At 35.2% G+C, this 25,854-nt stretch overlaps 1 protein-coding gene across 11 annotated transcripts in view; it reads right to left on the bottom strand.

Moving 5' to 3' along the window:
• Nucleotides 1-25,854, bottom strand: part of LOC115886812 (glycine receptor subunit alpha-4) — a 440,445-nt gene that overhangs the window by 95,119 nt on the left and 319,472 nt on the right. For all 11 annotated transcript variants that reach the window (XM_030906104.1, XM_030906106.1, XM_030906108.1 and 8 more), the window contains exon 4: nt 15,739-15,827. In XM_030906104.1, the coding sequence (XP_030761964.1) occupies nt 15,739-15,827 (89 nt within the window). The remainder of the gene's footprint in view (nt 1-15,738; nt 15,828-25,854) is intronic.

The following is a 25,854-nucleotide window of genomic DNA, read 5'->3' as shown; positions in this document are numbered from 1 at the left end:
CCATTCGTATTTACCCCTTACTTCTACATGCGGGGCTCTGTAGAAGTGGACCGACTATCCCTAGCGACTCGTGGGAACACTATGAGATCTAGTATTAAAAACACCACCGTTGATGTTGTAGGGAATAGAATGCCCCCTAGCGACACTGGGAGAGACCAATGAGAAAGTTCTAAGGGACCAAATCCAAAGGAAACTACATTAAGGGCGGCTGACACTTGCTTGAGATCATTATCCTCCACAAGTGGCACACAAGCTACCACCTTCTCCAGCAAGGGTCGGGAGCCTACCTCTAGACCTAATAAGCGACACAAGCTACCGTTTCGTCTATCCGGCCTGGGTCAACCAGGTGGGCTAGACGATCCTCCGAGAGTAGGTCTTAGCGGAGCAGAAGCACGGAGATACCTCCGACTGCCCCACGAAGGACTTGCTCCAGAGGAAGCAAAAGCGAAAACACTCCACCGAAAAGGGGAGAGTAAAGAAACCAAAAGAAACAATCTGACTCATCTCCATCAAAGGGCAAGAGAGCGAGCGAGAACCTCTCACCTCTTCTCCTGTAGGGAGAGAAAAAAACCAGGATGGCTTAGGTTAGGTTGTTAGGCGGCCCTGGGGAGAGCTTTGCCGCTATTACTGGACAAGTGAAAATGGCGGTGCTGCCAAAGGAGTTCCCAGAGGTTGCTCTGACCACCGACCAGCAAACGTCTCTAGAAGGGGCTATACTGGACGAAGTAGTGGCGATCGGATCGCAACACAACGATCTACAAAATGTGGGTAACCTGCGTTTTGCGGGGATACATTTTCGGTTTTTTTTTGGAGATGTAAAATACCTTTACGTACGGAGTGTGGGACTCAATCTCTCCTTAAGCTGTCTGGAGGACACTACCCACTAAACGTCACCCCCTTGCTCCTGCCACGTCTACCTGGACCCGCTGGACGCATCTCCTCAAGTAGCGCCGGACTGTTCCTTTTTTGTCATTACCCCTGCTCTTCGCTGTATTTTGCCTCTAGTATATTTTGGGCCAGTTTTGAGATGGCTTCAAAGTTTTCTCTTCTTTCTGTTACCGATTTTAAGTAGGTATCTGCGGAGATGTTGCCACCAATCGTCATGCACATCTTTCCTGTTCCCATCTTGGACAAGCAAACATTGTGTGTTCTGGAGTATCATTGGGTTCAGCACAGTATCGGCATTCCGCGACTTCCCTCTTTCCAATTTTACACAGGTAACTCCCAAAATTTCCGTGGCCACTCAATATTTGAGTAAGATAGAAGTTTACCTCTCCATGCTTTCTTTTAATCCACATATTTATATTTGGGATGAGCTTATATGTCCATCTTCCTTTTTGTGATACTTCGCATTCTGCCTGCCACTGCTGCACTGTGCGGTTTCTCTCCATCTCTCTGCTTGCCCTAGTTTGTACTTCACCCTTGAGAAAGAGTCGTTCTCTTTCTCTTGAGAGGAGATGCAAGGGCACCAGACCCGATATCACCAAGGCAGCCTCAGTTGAAGTAGTCCGATACGCCGAGCAGACCCTCAAAGCCATGACTCTCTGTGCACCTTCAAGTCTTTTTTTATTTACGTGCATATTGGTTGCTTCGTTCCACACAGGTGCTCCATACATAATAATATTCTGGCACGCATATGCTAACACTCTTCTCTTTGCTGGTGTTGGGCCCCGAACGTTTGGCAGTATTGCGGACAACGCTTTAGCAGTTCGTTGTGATTTCAGACACACCTCCTTGATGTGCAGGCCCATCGTGAGTGCACGGTCTATGTGGAATCCAAGATAGTTGACTTGCTTTACTGGATTTATTATTATATCCTTAAAATTAAACCTTATATGGTCAACTTTTCTCTTGCGGCTCAGTAAAATCGCCTCTGTTTTTTCCACAGCTATTTCGAGTCTGTGCTCACGCATCAATCTGGCTATGATCTTTAGTGTATCATCCACAGTCTGCATTAGGTCGAGGTCGTTTATTTTTTTGTTTCTTTTAATTTTTTTTGTTATTATCACAGCAAGATCATCGGCGTAACAGATCAACTCTGTCCCACCTGGTACAGTAAGCTCCATGACACTGTCGTATAATATGTTCCACAGAGTTGGCCCCAGCACCGAGCCCTGTGGGACGCCACCGAATACCTCTCTTTCATCTTTTCTATTGAAAACTATAAATCTATTATCAAGATAGCCTCTTATTATGTTCACCAAATAGCCACTTATGCCCCATCTTCTAAGTTCTTTAATAATTATTTCCCATGACGCGCAATTAAATGCATTTTTAACGTCGACTAAAATCAAAGCATTATGCCAAGTGGCTTTTCTTTTCACGATATCCGATATTTTCTTCATTGCATGTGTGGTAGATTTCCCTTTACAAATCCATACTGGTTTGGATGCATACCATTTCGTTTCTTCCTAATTTCTTCCAAGAGTCGCGTATTGATGAGTTTCTCATAGACTTTCCCGATTACATCAATGAGGCAAATCGGACGATATTTTGGTGGATCATTTAGGTGCTTCCGGGGTTTCTCTATTAGGGTTAATTTGGATTTCTTCCATTCTTTAGGGCATTCATTTCTCTGAAGAAAGTTATTGAAAAATGTTCTAAAATATTCTACATTGTCCAATATTAGCGTTTTTATCACATTGGGTGGCAAATTATCACAGCCCGGAGATTTGTCAATTTTTATATCTTTGGCAGCATTTATTATATCTGAATCACAAAAAATATCACATTCTCTTATCACAGTTTGTATATTATTTGGTTGAGTCCAGGTTTGTCTCTCATATACAAATAGAGCCTTAAACTGTTCGATTTTTTCTTCTGGGTCCATTTGAACTCTGGGTGGCATTTTTTTCAGCTGGGATCTTATTATCTTATATGCTTGACCGTAAATATTTTCTTGTAAGTCATCGCACAGTTTTTCCCATGAACTTATTTTTGCAATTCTGATCTTTTGAGACAGATCCTGCTTTGCTTCTTTGTAGGTACGTTTATAGAGCTCGCGAAGATCATCGTTTCTTGTTTCTCGTTGAAACCTTCTTCTCTTTTTTTTTACTTCTAAAATGTTTGTTTGGATATCTTCGTTCCACCAGTACGGCATCTGGAAGTCTTCATCACAACGGACAGTCGGAGTACTTTTATGGTATGTTGCGCGAATTATTTTTGCCATTTTGTAAGCTGACATAGTTGGTGACTTGCCCGGTATGCTATATTTGAATGCTTCACTAAGCTTAACCTTATTAATTTCTCCGTATTTATACCTGATTTTTTTTCCTTGCGAGTTATCTGATGGTATTTCGGTAAAAATAAACTTGTGCTCTGTTACATCCGGATCTTCAAGGACTTGCCATATGGGTTTCATCTGCAGTAATCCATCGCATACTATTGACAGATCAATATACGATGTGCCAGATGTTCTGACCAAGGTTGGGTAAATTCCGTCATTTAGTACGGTTAGGTTATTGATCTCGCACCATTCCAGTACTTCCCTGCCTCTTCTTTCAGTGCGATTTCCTCCCCAAACTTCATGTTTGGCGTTAAAGTCTCCAGTGATCAGTAATTTTGTACGAGGATGTTTCTGTTTCAGCTCTAAGGTGGCCTCTTGCAGTTCAAGCATTAATGCGCAGAAGCTGTCAAAAGTTATGTTTGGGCTCAGGTACGCTGATATTATACAAATCCCTAAATATCGTACACTAACATAACAGTGACCAGATTTGTATTCCAGGACATGCAAGTTCTTATTAAAGTTTATGATCATAGCGTCAGCATTCTCGTCAGCATTCATATGGTAATAATTTCTGTTGCCATTTCTGCATATTTTCTTATTTGGTTCAGTAATACATATCACGTCGCATTTTTTGGATGCCGCTACCGCTGCAGCTGTATCATGTACGGGTATGCTTCTATTAGCATTTATCTGGAGTACTCGCATTGTAGCATGGATTTACACAAAGTTACGAACAAGCAAACTATATTTATCACAAAACAAGAACAAGACAAATATGAAATTAGTAAATTAAAGCTAGTTATATCACAGATCAAATTAAATTTATCACTTTCTACTCTCCGTTTCCATATCTCTATTTCGGGCTTTTTCGACCATGGATATCCGATTTTGTGTTCCTTAAGGTATAGTAAACATCTAGGAGGCTCTTTACAGGCCTTTGCATAATGTCCTTCTAAACCACAATTTGTACATAGCTGACTTCTGTCAGATCCTGTGCGGAGTTGCATGTGTGCTAAATGTTCTGCGGAAAGTATTTCTCTCAATTCTTCTTGCTCTTGAAAGTTGGGTTTTAAAAGTTTGCATTTACCGCTCCCAGCCATGTGACCTTCCGTTTGGCAAAGGGGACAGTGGTCATTGTTCTTGCAGTCTTTTTTGGTGTGTCCGTCTTCTCCACATTTGAAACATTTGCCAAGTCGGTTTGGTCCACTACATTGTGTGTGATTATGTCCATATTCCCAACACTTCCTGCATTTCATTAGGTTGATTTTTTTTTATAGAGCATCTTACATATCCTATATTAATATATCGCTTATTCAGCAGTAGGTTTGCGTTTCTTTGAATAATGTTGAGGGTAATTGCTTGAGTATCATTTGACATGGGTCTGAGGTCACCAAGTTTATATTCAGTCATATCTAGATCTGCAATTTCCTTCCTTAGAGCGCTAATAACCTCTTCTTTGCTTGTAACGGCATCTATCCCTCTAATAAACAATTTTTTCCATTTTCTCACCCATATACTTCCTTATATGATTACCTTTATTATCTTTGTTTTCTTTAAGAGCCCTTTCTACTTCGTCGACTTTTTCTTTATTTTTTCCATTGTAATCAGGAGCTTTCCCTGGCGCGTACTTCTGATGCCAAGTATCCCATTTCCCAGCTTCCTATCCTGTAGAGTTTTTCTTACGTCTCTAAGCGTATCCTTGTAGTGTCCAATAGAGTTCTCTACCACTATTGCATATGTTTTTTTCTCTCTAGTCTCTGTCGTTACCTTTCCGTTTGTGTATATCGTGAAGTTTGTATTTGACCCATGAAAGATGCTTTCTATCAGTTTCCTCATGCGTTCTATTGAGATCGCTTCTGGCTTGTTGATTGATACCCACTCTGCGTCTTTAGTGTCGTTCTGTATATTACAAATTGCTTTGTGTAACTCTTCTTCCGTGTCATCAAAAGAAGCTTTAATTACTTTAAGTGTTCTTGGTTCATTGCTTGTGTTTGTTTTTAATTTACTAGTTTGCTCTAGAATTGCGTAGGCTTCGGATGTCTCTAGTAACTCTGGGTATCTTTGATTGATTGTTTGGATCTCTATTCTATTAAGTGCCGTGTCCTTGGGTCCCAAGACTACTGCTTTTATAGTGGTGTCCTTGGTATCAAACAGGTTACCCTGCTTTACTTCACAATTTGTGAACAATTCCTCATCCCAGTTCCTTTCAGCTAGGTGAACAAATTCTTCATAGTTCTCTGATTTTTCGATTTTAATTAGTGATCCTTCTTCAACGGTTTGCGTGCCGATAGTGCAAGTCTCCGTTGGTGGACCATTTATATTCTTCTCAATTATTTTCTTATTGAACAATGTTTGCATATCAAGTTCTGTTTGCGTGCTGATGGTACAAGTTTTCTTTGGCGGGTTATTTATCTGATTTTCAATTCTGTTCTTGTTGGGCGACGTTTGTACATCAACGTCGTACATCAACTTCTCTGTTTGCTCGTACCTTAGGCTATCCAGCAAATTCTTCACAATGTTGCTATTTAGCTGCTTCGTATATTTACATAGATTTTTTACTAGTTCCTTGATTTCCTTTCTGGTGTTTTTATCCATCTTTTCTTGTAAATCCTTATTAATATTAGTGATACAATCAATAGCCTCTTTTATCACTGCTACTTCAGTTGATTCTTTCCTGTTGTATGTGTTGTATTTTTTGGGTTTTTGCATCTCATCGTACCCCATTGACTCTCTTCGTCTTTTACCTGTAGGCGTCTCGCCCAACGATAAACTTCTTTGAGCTTTTCGAAACACTTCAGGAAGTAAAGAATCCTGCTTTTTTCCTCCCTTAGCTCCACTAATCGGAATTTTGCCCCCCCCCCCCAGAATCCGTGGGGCAGCCTACCAAAATGGTAGAGAGGGATTCTCGGCTACTTGCCGTACCCTCCTGGGGTATTTTAGTTTTAGGTTCCGACATTTCATACCTTCGATCTTGGGATTTTTTGGGTCCCATCCGTAGACCAGTTGCCTTCACCATGGGTTTATGAGCTCGGTCTGCCCATTTGTAGCCGCCCGCTCCGGGTCAGACGCTACTATTGTTCTATTAGTCGCCTTTTACGACAGGCAGAACATGCCGAGGGTGTATTCTTCCCCGCACTCCCCACATTTTCGGGTGGGCATGATCCTCAAGATTGTGTATCTCAAGAATCGGCGAATTGGTGGTGGAAATCGCACACCTAAGCTTAAAAATTGGCAAGGGCCGGAACTGGTTGCAGTGAAGGGAGAAACATCCCTAAAGGGGCGGCCATCACAGTCTTTTTGTCGAGGAGCAAGGGGAAAGACACCAGCTACCTGCTTAGCTTTATCCAGGGTCAGAACTTCAATGTAAGGACATCGAGTTGGCGAGTCATCAACTAGGTCCTAGGTACAGGTCCTCACAATAGGAATTGACCTCAAATCCAAGGAGGCAATAGAGAAAGAGACATATCCTCTATTATAGATACGGGACAACACCGGTATCAGGTCTAAGGAGAGACCAAGTTAAAGAAGTGGAGACAATGGAGACAGATCTTTCAGCCTACACCTCACGGGTAGCTCAGCCGGAAACAAGCTCCTGGACTGTGAAGGGCACGGAGGGCCAAATTCCAACCGTGAAAGAGTGTGTACCCTCGAAGGAAGAACATCTGTTATCAGAGGAGGATGGGAAATACGCTGTCCCCTCTACAACAGAGGTATGATGGGTTATAGACTGTGTGATGACTCAAGGAAGGGGGGCACAATAGATCTTTAAGGTCGCAGTGATTAACCCCCCCCCTCTCACTCATTCTACATTCTACATAGTATCACAAATGATTTTTGACAATAAGCTTCATAAAAAGCTTAAAAAATAAAGAGATTTTAAATTAATTAACGTTCGGGTTTATTTTTGACTGACGCTCTCTAACGGACAAACGAAGCACTTTTGTACAGAGGTAAATTGTGTCCAATGGATCTATTTTGATTCCAAAAACACACAATAGTTTAATAATCCATGGAATATTGGGACACCCTGTATAACAACATTTTTCATAGAATCTATTTCGAATATCTTAAAATTTAAAAGTAATTTAAAAGTACAAAAATACTTATGTTGTTTTATTTAAAACAGTCAAGGGGACATCTAGTTTTGGTATAACCGCCGAAACTTCCCTCAAATCGAATAGTTATTTTTATACAAGACGATAAAATGGTATTTTAAAATTGATATTTTTATATTGATTGTATTTTAAAATTGAAAAGATTAATTCAGGAGCGATGAAATCGCGAGTGAATTAATTTCGGGGTTTTTTAATTTTTTAATTTCGGGACGATAATGCAATTTTATCGTCGTGTATAAAACAATATATTTTTCCATAGCGAGTTACGTTTTAAAAAATATTCAGAAATTATTATTTCAAGGAATTTATTACGAGTAGAAAAAATATTGATGAAGATAAGTGAATTAATTTCGGGAGACGATAATGCAATTTTATCGTCGTGTATAAAACAATATTTTTTTCCATAGCGAGTTACGTCTTAAAAAATATTGACAAATTATTATTTCAAAGAATTTATTACGAGTAGAAAAAATATTGTGCTGAGTTGGCGTTGGTTTCTATGTAATTTGACAAATAAATGAAGCTGTCTCTTTAGTTGTCAGTTTTGAGTCAATATTTTTTAATTCCCTTTCGTGTCGATTGCTGATTGAATTGGAGCCAGAAATGGTTCAAAGCGAAATAAGTAAATTACTAACAGATATTCAGGCTGAGGCGACAAACGCCATATCCAAACTATTTCCATTTAAATCCCGAATAACTTATGAAAAGGAATACAAAAATTTTCAAAAATGCAAGCAATTAAAAAACGTGCGAGAAGAAATAAAGTTTTTAACCTATCCTCGCTGTTAAAGTATCATTGAATCTACCCTTGCGGCTAAAGTACTATTTTATCTACTATCTCTCTGTAAGGCAATTTTAACAGTTGCTATGGAAAAAATATTTCCTTTTTTTCGGGAATATTTTTTTTTGTACCCCTGTCTGGCAATTTTCAAACTTCCTCTAAAGTTTATTTATGTTAAATCAATTGAAGTACCTATAAACATCCTATATTTATTAATTGTTACGCACTCTACTCTTCTATAAAGTCATCGACTACATATCACAAACGTACACACGAAAATTCAAATGCAAGATCATTCTAAAATTGCTAATAAAAAGCTAAAGTGAATCACTTATAAATAACATATATGGGTGCGTTTGCCATTTCTAAAAGCGAATGGAAGGAAGACCACACCAATATGCACTATGCATAACCAATAACACAGAAAATGGAAATAGCAATCTAAAAAAAAATAAGTTTAAAACGGACCGCGCTGTTTTCTGCTAGATGGGATGATACTCGTAACAAGATTTCCATCCTCGGGTGATTGCAAGCCACAGCAAAAGTCCGCATCTGCAACAGCAAAGCTTTGGTCAATGAAGGATATTCTCATGGATAATTATGCCAAATCCCAAATGACGGTAATTTCTTTAAAAGACATATTTTAAATGCAGAATTATATCACTGGTATATGGCAATCGGCCCTGACACAATTCTTAGCGATTCTTATATAAAATGACCTCCCGAATCCAAAGTTGACTTGCGTTTTCCCCCCATCGCCCCACCCGTTTTTAGGGTAGACCCCCTGCCTATTTTTACTGCTTTTTGATTTGGGTTTGGTGGGATGAAAAGGATTATTTTGGCCTCTACATTGATATTTCTAGGGTACTAGAGATGCGAAATCCAGCTCAAGTTGTAATAAAAACAATAAACGTGATCGGAATTTTTCGGATTTTTTATCGCATGTTTTTATTTCACTTATTTTTTTTCATATTTTACCTACTAGGGAGGTAATAAAAGTTGTATACAAGGGTGAATTTTCTACGATGTTCCTAAGATATGAGTAAATATATTTCGATAGTTTCAGAGATATTAATAAATAAATAAAAAATATATATTTTTCAGCCTTCCTTAAAACAACAATTGAGTCCCATCGCGTTCGATCTAAGGTTTTTGATATGCTCCTTCCTTAATCTTTTTATACAAAGGTATTTTTCTAATTTTGACTGAAGTATTTTCTATGTATTTTAATATCTTTCTAGATTTGAATATGCTATTTTCCCAATTTTTTTTTCAGAATTTCTGGTCTATAATGTCTTATATGGTATTGATTTGCAATGGATATTAATTTATAAATAAGCTATAAACGTATGTGACGCTATAAATATATATGATATATATTTATGGCGTGATATGTGAAGCTATAAACGTATATGATATCAGCATCCCTTTAGTGCCGTAACCATAGAATATAACCGTAACCAATATATCAGAGATTAATAAATTATACCGTGGAAAAATTTGCAGTGAATTGGCAGTTCTAAAAAGTTTTGTAAAACATACAGGAAAATTTAAAAAAAATGCTCGATATTTTTTACATAATATATTGCGAAAAAAACCTCGTAGACTTGTTTTTGGGGTCGAAATATACCACCACTAAGAATATTTGCAGTTATATAAGACTCACCCTGCATATGTTATATAGATGAGATACTTGCAAAGAGCATTCTTTTCAGTGGAATATTCTGTATATCATAAATTCTTCATAACCCTATAAATAATATACACCTATCCCTTATCCTTCTCACCTAATTATAATTTTTTATTACTTTTCTAAAAACTGTAATTGCCTAATATGAAAATACCACAAAACTAAGTTTTTTTAATGGCGTCTTATTATAAGACCGTCATCATATCTTTGGGATGTTCGTATTATTAGCTGAAAATGTTGAAACGCTACGGTAATAAGACGAAATAACAAGAGAGCTAAAAGCTCTGTAATTATGCCTTCTTCTACTAATTTTGTGTTTCAGGCATTTCAAGTCCACTATTTAAGATGTTTTAGTCATAGAAGTATATTTCTGGAAGAAAGCCTTATTATAATTTTACTTATTATAAAGTCTTTATTATATATACTTTTATAATTTAAAAACTTTTTTTAAAATTATAAAATCCTGTAAAACATCACCTAAATTCTTTATACAGGGTGAGTTTCCTACAATGTTCTCTATGGGTATCTCGGAAACTACTGGAGATAGAGAGTCGGTAAAAATAAAGAATTACAGTTTTGTGGGGTTATAAATATGTGCCTTTCAGATTTTTGAAAAAGTTCATGGCTTACTAGATATTTCGAAAAAAACAAATTTCAGCTATTTTAAAAATTGTCCCTAATTCCATTATAAGCTGTTTTAGACAAAAAGTTTTCAGATAAAAGTTGTAGATAATCACATCCCTAATGAGACTGTGCCCTCCGTTTTCTTCTAATGCCTATCATTTTTGACATATGATACAAACATATGTTTTTTTTAAATGGAAACCATAGTTGGCCATGATTTCATAAAAAGCGCCATTTTTTAAGGTTTTTAGCGATATAAGCTATAATATGTTTTCTTCGTAAAATTACTGAGTTATAGCCAATTCTTATCATTTTTAAACAATTTCACTTAGTTAGCCATGGAAACAAGTTCAATCGTCGTTGCTCTCGCCTGGCGATACTAGAGAAATTTAATTAAGTCGACCGGCCCTTCTATGAGAATAGGTAGTAATTCAGTTTTAAAAAGATGCAACTCAAAACAATGGCGGATTTTTTGAACACTTTCTAAAATAACTTAAAGTGTATGCAGTGATATTATTTTTTAGTTTTAGTTTGTGCAATGTAAATTATAAGGAACCGTTTAGTAATATATTCTGACTTTTTATAAGTTATAAATCATAACAGAATAAGAATACCATGCAATGTAATTGAAATTAGTCAAGAAGGATAAGAATTGGCTATAACTAAATTTAACTTTCCTAACATGGCCCTACCTGGCTATAACTCAGTAATTTTTCGAAGAAAACATATTATCGCTTATATCGCTGAAAAGCTTAAAAAAGGCGCTTTTTATGAAGTCATGGCCAACTATGATTTCCATTTAAAAAACATATGTTTGTGTCATATGTCAAAAATGACAGACTTTAGAAGAAAACGGAGGAACATCTACAACTTTTATCTGAAAACTTTTTGTCAAAAATAGCTTATAATGGAATTAGGCACAATTTTTAAAATAGCCGAAATTTGTTTTTTTTCCAAATATCTAGTAAGCCATGAACTTTTTCAAAAATCTGAAAGGCGCATATTTATGACCCCACAAAACTGCAATTCTTTCCCCATTTAAGCGACTCTCTATCTCCAGTAGTTCCCGAGATACCCATGGAGAACATCGTAGGAAACTCACCCTGTATAAAGGAATAATCAAAGTAACCGATATTATTAACAATATGATATATTAACACAATCTTCACAAACATATCTCCTTTCGTTTAAGTTGTAGTCAAAAGGAAGATTTCAATATCTAACTTAAATGTCAATACAGTTTCATGTGCTTGTCTAGGACTTGCCTGTAAAATGGTGTTAAATACTAATGTATAAGTAACTTTAAAGAAATTGACTACTTTTAAGCTTCATTAAAAATCTCGCAATTAGTGGAATAAATTAGCAGAATATCCTGGTAACAGCTTGCAATATTCAGTTGTATCCACAGAAAAAAAAACTAATATTTAGCTTATAAGACAATAAACTTTTGATTACTAACCACGATTTTTCTTGGCGGATGTTAGTTAAAGGCCAAAATTACATTCCTGGTAAGAATAAGTATAATTAGTGGAAAAGTTTACTAACTTTTTCCACTAATTCAAGATTTCTGCCACTAATTTTGACGTTGTGAATGCTTACATTGATATTAGAGGAACAAACTTCTACGCTAATAATTGAAACCATTGATTTATTCCACTAATTTTGAGGTTCTGAATGAAGCTTTATTTAAAGAAGGCATCCATTCTTCTCAAAAAGACCTGATTTAAATTAAAAAGAGGACGAAAAAAGACTCAAAGTCTCGGTCTCAACGTTTAAATTAAGTTAAAGAGTGACACGTGTTTCGATCATACGAGGATCATCAGACAAATACAATTAAAGTCAATCCACACATACGTTCACATTTTACATATTAAAACAATACTGAAGCTTTATTATTGTTTAAATTTATCATTGAATTCTGCCTTAATAATTTTTGCCCCCCGATTTAAGACAATTTTTGAATTTGAGTTAGATAGATTAATATGCTACCTTAAGATTAATGAAGCTACTAGTAAGCTATATTAAAAGTTCTGCTACGCAGTATTGATTTTAATCATCACGCATATGCGGCATATGAAATAGTGCAATGGTTTGGTGGCCATTTAGATCTCGATTGTTAAAAAGTTAGTCATCAATTTACATGTGTGTAACAGTAGCATCTGGAACTAAATTAACTATTGATTTATTTTATCATAATAAATGTCTGTATTTATTAATTAAAGGGATATAAACAGGGTGGCCCGAACTGTATTCCGGAAACTTCGGCAGCATATTCTGCAAATAAAAATAAGTAAAAAAGTTCGTATAAATGTAGATATGTCCTAAAATGCTTAGTTTCTTAGATACAGGGTTTGTCTTTGACAGGGTGTAGATTTTTCATTTCAATTTCAATTGTTTCCAAACATAAAGTCAATATTTGGATGAAAAGTGGTGTCTGCGAGTTTTTTGACAAGAGAAATGTTATTTTGATATCAATATGCCTCCTAATTGTAGAGGACGCTACGTACATATTTTTAACTGGTTTGAAGAGTAATAACTTTTCGTGATGAAAATGATGATAAAACAGTTTCTGTTGAACTTTTGGCACAAAAACATTTCAAATTTATGTCAGTCTAATAACTATTTAGTCAACATGTTTAATTTATGTCAATGATGATGGGTATTGATAATTTCGATTCCAAATGTCTCGAGAACCATTACTCGTAGCGATTTTTACCAAGGATCCTTTTTTATATAACATAAATAGTAAATGTATATTTTATTACTCAGTAGTTTTCTACCCGTACCTGTAGAAAACCCAGTGCCGGATTAAGGTCCTAGGGGGCCCGGGGCCAGGGGCTAGCCTTGGGGCCTCCCAGGTCGGATTATTTTTCCTCATTGCTGTTATTTTCACTTAAACTAATATTGCTTGAAGTTGAACAGGAAGGCAGTTCATGATCTTGGTGTTTATTCAACTCAGAATTTGACGTTGAAGGGGTTTTGCAAATACTAAAAAGTCTGTTACTTTAGGCAATTTTAAAGTTTTTTTTAGGTTTTCTTCTTATATCTTAAATTAATTTAAAATATCCCTAAGTTTTCGTAGATTTAAAAATACAGAGTGTTCCGAAACTATTGTACCAAAATCTAAAGGTTGGTAGATCTCGCCAAAATAAACGTTTTGAGATGGGACACTGAGGGTGCATCCACACTATCCTGAAAACGGTGTATCGGCGTAACGGCGTAACGACCTTGAATCGATTTCCAGTAATTCTATCTATTATACCACTGTATACCACCCTACGGTACTTAAACAAAATATTATTGAATTGAATATTATTGCACCGTTTTCGCTTAAAATAATAAAAACAATTTTCATACATGACCAAATCACTAAAATGGTAATGTAAATTTTAATGGTAAAATTTGAAAAACGACAATAATTTAGTTTTGGTTGAACATAGTTCGTACTAGGTTCATAGAAAGAAGTTTTTGGAAAATAAAAAATCTTTTTAAACTTAAATTTGCCGTTTTACAAATTTTGCTATTTAAATTTATGGTAACATTTTAGCGATTTGGTTATGCATGAAAATGGTGTTTATTTTTTTACGCAAAAATGGTGCGTCGGATAAAAAAAGTCAAGAAATAAAATATGTTGTAAATTGAATGGGGATTTCAAAAACAATATTAATTTTATTTAAAAAGTAGTGGCGTTACCATTCAACGCGAATGGCAATAGAGACTTCAAACTCTACAGATATAAAAAGACTCAAAAGACCTTTAAAACAAGGTATCACTCGACCCCCTATTCCATTTAAAATTATTTTTAGGGTGATAGTGCCGTCAAAGGGGTGCAAGCAAAGAGGGTGTAAATACCAAGGTACTTATAATATATTAATGCGCTTATTTTTAAAAGAAGAAAACTTAAAAAAGTTATTATTAATTTAATTGTCAATACCAAAATTATTATATAAATGGTCATATCAAGTAAATGCATAATAAGGCTACTGATTCCTACCTTACGTTTAGCAGATCCACTAAGATATTTTCTGCTACACGATATTTTTTAAAATACTGGTATACACTACACAGTTAAAAACGTATTATTGTTCTTGTTTTCTTAAATCTATTATTCGCAATCGCTTACTTCGTAGATGCGCTATGCAAAAATTACTAATCAAATAGAATAAAAAAGAGGATTCTAATCTGAGTAATTCCCCTAGCGCTTTCGGCTTTCGGTAATTCATCCATCCCGAAAAATTTAAAAAGAAGAACGAGCCATTGTCTATGCAGCACTCTTGATATTTTTTGGGGAAAGTGTGTTGCCACCCAAAAAAAAAGAAGAAGAGTATGTTTTTAACATTATGAGAATAACAAGTTGTCTGTTGCAATATATTGCAATATATTTAATAAGACTAAATACCTATGTACATTTTCATTTAACTAATCTCGATTAAATTCTCCTGATTCGGGGGCCCCTCTCAATGACGGGGACGGGGGCTATAGCCCCCATAGCCCCCCCCCCCTTAATCCAGGCCTGAGAAAACCTAAGAAGTATCTACAAATCAAAAGCTACTAAACTTACACAAAGTAACTACAGCGATGGCTATGAAATGAAGATCGCTGTCATTTCATATGTAAAATTATATGGGAAATGTCATCGATCGTCATTTCCAAGCCAACTGGACGCCGTTTTTTTTTCGATCATACCGTATCTACTCAAGGTGTTTATTTTTTGTTAAAATGACATGTATTGACTATTTCCATTCTAAATATCTTGAGAACGGTTGCTTGTAGCGATTTATACCAAGAGACATTTTTTACGTAAAAAGTCACGGAAATTGATGTTTTTTACTCAGTAGTTTTATACAGGTACGGACTAAAAGTTATTACTCTTCAAATCAGTTAAAATATATGTAGGTGATGCCCCCTACAAATAGGGGTCATATTGACATCAAAATCAAATTTCTCATGTCAAAAAACTCCCAGACATCAATTTTCATCCAAATATTGGCGTTACTTCAGAAATTATTTGGAAAAAATCGAAATGAAAATGAAACTTCTACACCCTGTATCTCCGAAACTAAGCATTTTAAGACATACATTTATACAAACTTCTATACTTATTTTTATCTGCAGAATATGCGGTCGAAGTTTCCGGAATACAATTCGGGCCACCCTGTATTTTTACTAATTTTTCAATTAGAGATGTATTCTTTCATTAAATTGCCGGACATAATGCCAGTAATGAGTATAATACAGAGTGAAAATGAAATGGTAAAGCCAATTCAGCTTAACGTAACATGCAAAGACAATAAAAACTTACCTCTTACTGGCGGCAGTAGCCTTTTGTCATACCGTGTCGCTCGCAAAAGATTATCTAGGATTTCCTTGTCGGATTTCCCCTCTTCAAAGCTGGAACATAAAGGGAACAGATTAAAAAGGAAGCCGGTTACGTAAGGAAAGTAAGTTAAGGACAACTAATTTCTAATTTTATTGCCTTTTATGAAAATTCATTTCGTAAATTTCGTCAGTATTTTCCATAAATCTGCAGGTATATTTTTAATTTTTTTTAATAATTACTTTTACTTTACATTGCCGCATTGGATTGTTTAACGTTACTTGTAGACAGTTTACATGGTAGGTACCAATATGTAGTTTAAATCTGAATATATACCTACTGACATAGAAAACTTTAAAAGTAAAAGTATTTATTGAAGTGAACTTCTTTACGCGCGATATGACTAAAAATTGAGGGCCGTGACACACGAGACGGGTCAGGAAAAGTGGCAACGATCGAGGTTAAGCCGGAGCGTCCTAACTCAAGCCTTAAGCCTTGTTCAAGTAGACGCGAATCGCGAATCGCGATTTTGCGAAACTGCTCTCATCGGTTCAATTTTAATGATCATGGCGGCGCTGTCAGAAATTTTAAGATTATGGCAATTCACAAGATTTAAAATTTGGGGGGCGGGAAAGTTAAAGTGTTTTCAACTTTTTGCGAATATTCGCGCGATTTTAAGGTTCGCGTTTGCGCAGAATGGTTTTGTGATCCGGTTATCGATTATTTTGACGACGCTGCCACAAAGTAACAAAGCATTTCTCCAGGTGAAATGGGTTCTCGTGCATAATGTTTTTGATATATATGGTGTAAAACTTGGAAAATAAGTTCGTCATAATAATGCTTTTATTTATTCACTATTCTAATAAACAATATGCATTCTTTCGGAACCTCTTTATTTATTTATTTGGTAATGCTAAAACACTCTATTTGAAGGTCGATTAGAGAAAACAGTATGATTCATTGGCAAGCAATGTAAATATTTGTGATCAGGTAAAATTGTGATGTAAGAGGAGGCTTAGCTCGGCAGGTCAGTCAGTTGTTGATAGGCCGGCCGGCTGTGTAGTGTTGTGTTTTGTCACAGAGCTGACATTTGGAAGTAGCGAGTCTTTTGACTATGGGAGTTAAAAACCTCTTGACGTCGTTCCTTCGAGGATGGTCTTGAGAGTTTGAGGTCTCTCTTGCTTCTCGATTGACACCGCTGGGGCGTTGTGTGTGGACCCCAATTAGCCCCATCGATTGGGATGCGAATCTGTTTAGCGGCAGATTTGCGTCCGGGAGAACCCCTATACTATTTCAGGTGACACTAGCTAGTTGTTGAAGATTATTAACCAATAGATCCGAGTAATAATTGAATTAGATGGAAGATATGGAATGGGATATATTGAATAGAATTTCAGTGATGTCAGTGGCTATGGGGCGGAGTACCCCCGGGTGAGTCTTACTATTTAACTATCAATTTTATCCAGATCAGTAAATGTTTGTTTTGTTATTTTCATGTACAATGAGAGAGTGCTTGCCAATGACCAACTAAAGGGATATTTGAGGTGAATTTGCATTGTGAGACCCGGTTGAGTAAGCCCCAAAAATAACGATTTTACATTCAGGTGTGGGGTCAAGCAATCGGTTCACTAAAAATATCCTTGGAATAACAATATTATTTACTTATATTGAACATTATTATTGTTTTGTTGACTTTCATAGATTTTTGAAATAATTTAGCATTACTAGAGCGTTCGTCAGATTAGTAGAAAGTACATTAAATAGTTCCATCACTGATTAGAAGGTTTTACATATATGCATTTTTTCAAATTTTGTTATCAAAATTATTTTTAGCACGTATATTCTAAAAGTGCTTTTCCGGTCTCGCAACTAGGAGATCATCAAAATATGATTTTTAGGTTATTCTTAATTTCAAAAATTTGTCATTTGAACATTTCTTGTGTTTGTGTAATCTATTACTCTATTGCATCACATTTCTTAAAGGAAGGGAAGTTTGTTCGTAATTTCAGTGTTCGAATATTTTGTTTCTCTACGCCTGAATAACTCCGTGGCGATAATGTTTGTTCAAGGCAAGGGCCGAAAACTAAACAATACAAAAACATAGACGTTTTTTGTCAACTTAAAGTAAACATACCAGGGTTCGCAAAAATCGATAAATAAATTCTTAAAGAAAAGGTGGACACAGACTAGGCCTATAAATACGCAGGTAGAATTTTCAGTTGGATTGTCACTAAGAACAATCTACATTTTTTACAATTAAATCTTATTTATTCGGATTGAATTTTATAAATACTCCTATCTGTTTCAAAGAAAGTACGTACCTGGTAGCATATGAGAGTCTTTAATATTTTGTCAATATACAGGAAGAAATATATCGGTCTAAAGTCTTTGTATGGTCTTGCTGTCCAAGAACTGGAATTATTAGACTAGTTTTCATTTCTTTTGAAACTTATCCGGTAGATAAAGGAGTGTCTATTAAATTCGATAGAGGATAGTCTACGTCAAACAAATTTCAAAAATTACGCAGGAAACTTTTTCAGATGTCGATTTATTTTTCAAGATAAACACTAAGTAGCTCTTTCAATTTGAGTAATTTAAACCTTTCTAACTTTAGCGTTGTGGTATAATTCCTATGACAAAATCAGTTCATCAGTTTGATATACGTCATCAGTTTGATATACTCTTAGAAATATCTATAATGTTTTCAGCATAAGAAGTGTTAAAATTTTCTTGGATACTTGAACGTCAATTTTGGAAAGGGATTGTAAGGGTATGACTTCATTACTGCCTACCAATTTTTTATTGTTTGCCTCATTTTCGTACGATTAGCACGACATCCATAGATGTTATTTTTCATAGAACGCTTTTCTATCATTCTGCTTTTATAGTATTCTGTTTATTTTTATAATCTTCCCAGTCTCTCTCATCGTTAGTCAACTGAACTTTTTATATGTCTCTTCTTTGAGTATCGTTTCCTAATTTAAAACTGTATTAAATAAAATAAAAACCTGTTTAGAGTATTAATTTTGAATTAATCTTAAAGTTTTCTGGAAAGTAAAGTCTGATCAAAATGTTTTCGAAGGCATGTTCTTAAGACATGTAAATTAATTAATGTTTGGTTTTGATAATGATCCTCGAGGACTCTTGGTTGCGGAGGATTAAGGGCCTGATCCTCTTCGACTGGATTCTGATTGATGGTCTTTTTTGAATCTGAACTTATGAATAAAATTGGTTAAAAAAAAAATGTTCTCTATTAATATTTACTCTTGTTAAGATAAATTAAAAGAATGATAGGCATTTCTAACTGATATTTCATGGCAACAAAAATATTTTTTTAATAAGATATAACTCTTAAATAGATAAACAGATACTTTTAAAATCATAAAAAAAATGAATGAAAAAATTAAACCGTAAATCAAAGACAAAAACAATTCTTACTTCGCTCGGAACATTCAGTTGTTTAAGTAACTATAGGCTGGCTGAAAAATATCATTCGACAATATCGACAAAAAAATATGCATTCACATAGGTTGGCTATCAGATTGGTTGTTTTTATTTTATTTGTAGCTGTTCTAAATAATCCATCTCATGACATTGGCCACCACTCTTTGAAGTTCTTCAGCCAGAATGTTCTTCTTCTGCTTTGATTACGTTCTTCCTAGATTTTTCCACCGCCACAGAATATTCTGCAGTAACTGAGACTTGGGATCTCTTAGGAATTTCTTAAGGATTTTAAAAATCTCTTCTTCTTTGTGCATACGACGTAGCACCATGATATTTGTAACTCTATCAGCCCAAGGAATTCGTAACATTCGTAACACCATCTTTTGGAAGTCACCAATTTTGGTTGTTCTAATGGTTCATATTTCAGTGGCATATAATAAGGTTGACATCATAAAGCATCGAAGCATTTTTGTTTTAATTGGTTAATGTTTCTACTGCAAAGAAATTTCTTGAGTTTTAGAAAAGCTTCGGGCTATCTCGATCATCGATATTATTTCTTATAACTGTTCGACAGTTTTATTTATTATTGTGCTCAAGTGCTTGTAGTATTGGACTTTTTCTATTGTCACATTTTCTATGGATATATTAAAAATATAATTTGGTGTTTTGTCGTAAACAGGAATTTTGTTTCATAAAATTCGTATTCAGATCATATCGTTTGAAGTTTGCTGGAGACATTGGGGGGGGGGATTCTTTGAAATAGATTCTGCAGATCTTTGTTGCTGTCTGTCATGACTATTGCATCGTCAGCATATATAAGATTGTTGATTTGGCGACTATTCATTTTGATATTCTATATGCCGCATCTCTCTGCTGTTGTGAGGTTTTTGTGGTTTCGTAATCTATGTCGTTTTGGTGGTAACTATGTTTTTTGGTAGCTGCTGTGGGTAGTGCGAGTATCAGTAATTGATGTCTGACAGGGTCTATATATATCTTTTATTAGTGTCGTTTGTTCTCCAACATTCATCGAAATATCCTGCAATAGTTGATTTGTGTGGTGTTATTAAGAGATAATTCATTATTTCCTCTCGAACATTTGATGGTAGTTTCACATTCCTATTTGGCGATGTACGGCGCTGACAATGGTGTTTTTATTGTTGATTATGCTGTGTAGCGATGGAGAACAGTGGTGTCCCATATTTTCTTCGTTTCTTAGTACAGTCACTGTGATTTAGCTCACCACCTGTATTGTTGCACCAACTGAGTGACGGTCATTCGATTGACAAACAGAATGCCTGTAACCAGCAACTGCTATTTCACTATTTACAAAAGTATGTGCGTTTCTGTAAGAAATACAATAAGAGATTTTCTTCATTAAAATGGGTATCTTAACAATTACGGGTATTAAAACATTTTATTACATACCAGCAGCATTTAAATACAAACATGAACCCTTTGTAATATAAAAAGATTGCTGCTATTCAATTCTCTGTTGTGTTTGTCATCTTTTATATATTTACAGTTCAATACGTACGTTTCATGTCAATATCTCTAATCTTCAACATCTCTTTTGTATATTCACAATTTGAACATGTTCGTCTAGGCTGTACAAACCTATGTAATATAATAATTTCCGCTGCAGTTTGGACAAATTTGTCTGGAGCTACGGTAGTTGTTTGCTGTATGGCTGTATCTGCACCATATAAAGAAATAATACGTTTACATACTAGTAAACGGAGAAAGTGTCGCACTCAAGTAAAAATCTTTTAAGTTTTGTCTGACAATCGAAAGGCTTGAATGCACAGTGTCGATCCTAGATTTCATCTCAAAGGTAACAGATCCCTAATCAACAGGTAGTTTAGAGCACTCCAATTGAGCATTAACTTGTTTCGTACTCTTAGGGTTTTTTCTTCTCAAAGGCATTTTAATATCATAATATGTATCAGAGATTGTGGTTTTTTACTGCTAGGTAAAGCTTTGCAGCGATTCTTCTGTATCGCAGTTTATTTGAACAATATGGTGTGCAGCCGATTTACTTTTGTGTTAGTCGGCGGTTCGTTGTTTTCTACTATGCAGTTTTTAGTCAACTTACTAATTTTTTGTCATTAACTACTGTTTTATACGCTGTGTCCTTTATTTTGTGTGTGTGTTTAATTAGTTTTCTAACTTTGGATGCATTCGCATGACATCTATTCTAGGACTTGTGTGTGAGAAAACAAGTGTGTAGGGCACTTTTATTTGAGGGTTTAATTTTGTGACGTTTGTGTAGATGTCAATTGTTTGTTTTATTTCATTTTACGGACTAGAGTTGTCAGAGACAAGATTTGGGTTGCTAGAGATAGATGTCAGATGTTGCTAGAGACACTGTCAGATTAGAGTTGCGTGGGCGCAACTAAGTTCAGGTTGGCCGAATGTAAAACTTGGAAAATAAGTTCGTCATAATAATGCTTTTATTTATTCACTATTCTAATAAACAATATGCATTCTTTCGGACCTCTCTATTCATTTATTTGGTAATGCTAAAACACTCTATTTGAAGGTCGATTAGAGAAAACAGTATGATTCATTGGCAAGCAATGTAAATATTTGTGATCAGGTAAAATTGTGATGTAAGAGGAGGCTTAGCTCGGCAGGTCAGTCAGTTGTTGATAGGCCGGCCGGCTGTGTAGTGTTGTGTTTTGTCACAGAGCTGACATTTGGAAGTAGCGAGTCTTTTGACTATGGGAGTTAAAAACCTCTTGACGTCGTTCCTTCGAGGATGGTCTTGAGAGTTTGAGGTCTCTCTTGCTTCTCGATTGACACCGCTGCGGTGGTTGACACCGCTGCGATGGTTCCTCAAATGGACAAAATTCGTCAAAATCAGTAACATAATTTTTTTGAAAAACCATTATATTTAAATAACCAATAATTCAAATTCATAATAATAAAATATTGAGGACTCTAAAACTATGTATTCATTAAAAAAATTAACCCTAAACCGTGACCGTATCAAATAACTCCGCTATAAAAAAGTTACAACCTAATCAAGTTGGCGCTTCGCAGACGTCACTTTACATTATTTGTTGACAGTTTGTTATTAAAGTGGTGTTGGTTGTACATTTTTAGCTATGAATGTCCAAAAACAAGGTAAGTTTATTAATTCTGAGTGTTAGAATTAGTTACTTTATTATTACTTTGACATTAGTAATACAAAATTATCGAAAAATTAGGCGTTTCAAATATGTTTCCCGCCTTTTCCCGAAATAATTTCCATAGTGTCAAGTAGATACATGCCTTGACCTATTATAGAACAAATATTAGTGTGCAGTTTTTGCTACTCCCTTTTTAATTAAGATCTGAAGTAACTGAGGTATTGCAAAATAAGGCTTAAAAATTCCGTTCCTTTCAGGTACATCATATCGATGTTCATTGGATAGAATGGGTATTTTTGAGATATGGTTGACAAAGGCTGGGTCTGTTTCAACAAAATCAAAACAAATATTTGGTAATTTATTAGAACAGTTACCTGACGCTGAAAATTTGAATTGTGCTAATTTGGAAAAGAAAATTTTTTATTTGTGCAAAAAAATAGCAGAAAATTGGGCAAAAGCCACGCGCAACAAAGATTTTTTTCTAAAAACAAATTCTAATTGGTTAATAAAGACCGATGATATCTTCGTTAACATACAGGTGTCCAAATTAACCCAAGTCAACAAACCATCTCGTACATGCGGAAGACCAAAGAAAAATTTTGATGAGTGTTGTCGACGGTCACAACAGAGAAAACTGTCGCAAATTTCTGTCATCGATAACTCCTTGGTAACTATGTTACGAAGGCCTTCATCTAACGTTAATTACAAGAAAGTTGATGCCGATGAAGTCTTATCTCTTCTAATTGAAGCTAAACTGACTAAACACCAGTATATATTGTTAAGAAATTTTATTTTATACGATTCTTTGAATATTTTTTACATCTTTCATATAGATTAAATTTAAAAAAATGGCAAATACGGTCTAAAGAAGAAAGGCAACTTTTTTCTGAAAGGAAAGGCCAGATTCAATCTGAGTTTAGAAATAAATTAGGATTGATAGTGGATAAGCCAAAATGAAGAGGAAGCGGTCCTTCCAATGACGGAAATACCTCAAGAAAATTCTTTAAACAATTAGATGAATCCTCTGAAATTACAGGTTTAAGCAAGAGTCTTCTAGAAAGATGTTCTGTAATTTTAAGGTGCATTTCATCAGGATTCAAAATTAATATTATAAAGTTTAAAGAATTTTCTTTAAGTACAGCTCGGTTACTGGTGGCTGAATATCCCTGGTATAATCTTCCCCCTTCAGTCCACAAGGTACTTATACATGGTCCTGATGTAATAGAAAGCGCCATATTACCCATTGGATAATTATCAGAAGAAGCTGCTGAGGCCAAAATAAAAAGTATAAATTATTTCGACTAAATCATACTCGAAAAATGTCTCGTACAAAGTGTAATATGGATCTTTTAAATAGACTCTTACTTAGTTCAGATCCCTTAGTAACAGAATTAAGGAAATTGCCGCCAAAAAATAAAAATAGCTTTTCTAAGGCAGTACTAGATTTGTTAGATGAATAGTATATAAAATTTCGTTGTTTGCTGTTATTTAAGTATTAATATTTCCTCTTTAAATTTGATAGTTGAATAACCATATTCATACTAAAATTTTAAAAAAATCCATGATGTAATTCGATTTCTCTTATTTTCGGTTTTATTGTTGTCATTTTAGTATTTGTTAGAATTGTTATAAATAACCAAAGCATATAATTACAATATATCTAATATAAATAAAATGTATTTTAGTAGTTTTTTTATTAAAGAGTAGAAAGGAACCAACATTAAAAAAATTATCAATTCTAAACTCTATTATCTAATTTCATTCTAACGGGGTAGTAGGACATCTGTTAATTAATTTTATAGTATTTTTTTACAAATTTGTGCATATAATTGAAATAATTGATTTTTGTCACCGCTTAATATATACATGGAACCACTGTGCGCTGGGGCGTTGTGTGTGGACCCCAATTAGCCCCATCGATTGGGATGCGAATCTGTTTAGCGGCAGATTTGCGTCCGGGGGAAGCCCCTATACTATTTCAGGTGACACTAGCTAGTTGTTGAAGATTATTAACCAATAGATCCGAGTAATAATTGAATTAGATGGAAGATATGGAATGGGATATATTGAATAGAATTTCAGTGATGTCAGTGGCTAGGGGCGGAGTACCCCCGGGTGAGTCTTACTATTTAACTATCAATTTTATCCAGATCAGTAAATGTTTGTTTTGTTATTTTCATGTACAATGAGAGAGTGCTTGCCAATGACCAACTAAAGGGATATTTGAGGTGAATTTGCATTGTGAGACCCGGTTGAGTAAGCCCCAAAAATAACGATTTTACAATGGTGACAGTTTTTCAACCAAGTTATCAAACTCCTGTACAGACAATCTGTGAAGATTCCTAATTTTTTTCGCATCTTTTGTCCTCATTTCTTAAATTAAATTGCAATAAGCACCTTGTTGCTTACGAAATTTAAATATTTCACATGTCCCAAATGACATATAAACCCGTTCTCCTCTACGTTTTAATAAGTTATTTTAACGCGCAATTTTGCGCCTTCTGTTCCAATCCCACAATCGTAATCGATATTCATAATCATTAAAGAAATTTAAACTCATATTGTATGCTATAAAATATAAAATAAAGATCGTAAACACAAATAAAAAACAAATTAAGTTATCTCAGGTTATGATTTTTTTTGGCAACTTTCAGTGGAACAAAAATGAAATGTCCCTAAAAATTCGCGACTGTATGAAATAGATCCAAATTTTACGAATATTTTTTGGCGAATCGCTTTCCGCAATTCGCAATTCGCGTCTACATGAAACAAGCTTTATGTGAGCTAGAGGGCTGAAACTCGAAATGTAAATGGGGTTTGAAGAGCCCCATCTTTTCATTATATATTTACGACGTGTCATGCGCAACAAAACCCCATCATCAATGAATCGAATCAAAAAATCGTCCGATTTAAATGAAATTTGGTATGACGATAGATTGGACCAAGGCTAACTTGACCGTATATGACACGTTATTTTTGACGTAAAAAACTTCAAAAGTTGATGTCGTCCGATCGCGACTAAATTTGGTTGATAGGCTATGTGAGCGACGCGCGACGGTGCAAACACTGCAAAGTTTGATACGATGTTTCATTTACATCTTCATAAGGGTGGGACTAAGGATTTGATCTTGAAGAAAAATGTGGGTCAATTTCAGCAAAATTGGCTATAGGATGACGCCCTCGACGTATCGAACCGATACCTCTAAATGGACGAAATCATCCAGATTTTTCTTAATTATGCGTCGATTTGAACCAACTCGGCACATTGATAGAGATACCCGAATGTATTCCTCAGACGGACAGATGAGCAGACGGACGGACAGACAAACGAGAGTAAGTAGAAGTTTCACTTCAAACATGCGCATATAGTGCACACACAATTTTTTTTCACTTAAAATGTATGTTGCTCTAAATCATAAATTCCGACCACAAAGACGAGATGTACGATGTCAATCATCAAATAAATGTTTTATATAACAATCAGTGTACGTTACAAACTCACTTGAATTTTGGGTTATTTATTAAT

This window comes from Sitophilus oryzae, unplaced genomic scaffold, assembly GCF_002938485.1.
Source record: "Sitophilus oryzae breed Bouriz unplaced genomic scaffold, Soryzae_2.0 scaffold_499_pilon_pilon, whole genome shotgun sequence".
Lineage (NCBI taxonomy): Eukaryota > Metazoa > Arthropoda > Insecta > Coleoptera > Curculionidae > Sitophilus > Sitophilus oryzae.
This window is presented reverse-complemented; position numbering and strand designations above follow the sequence as displayed.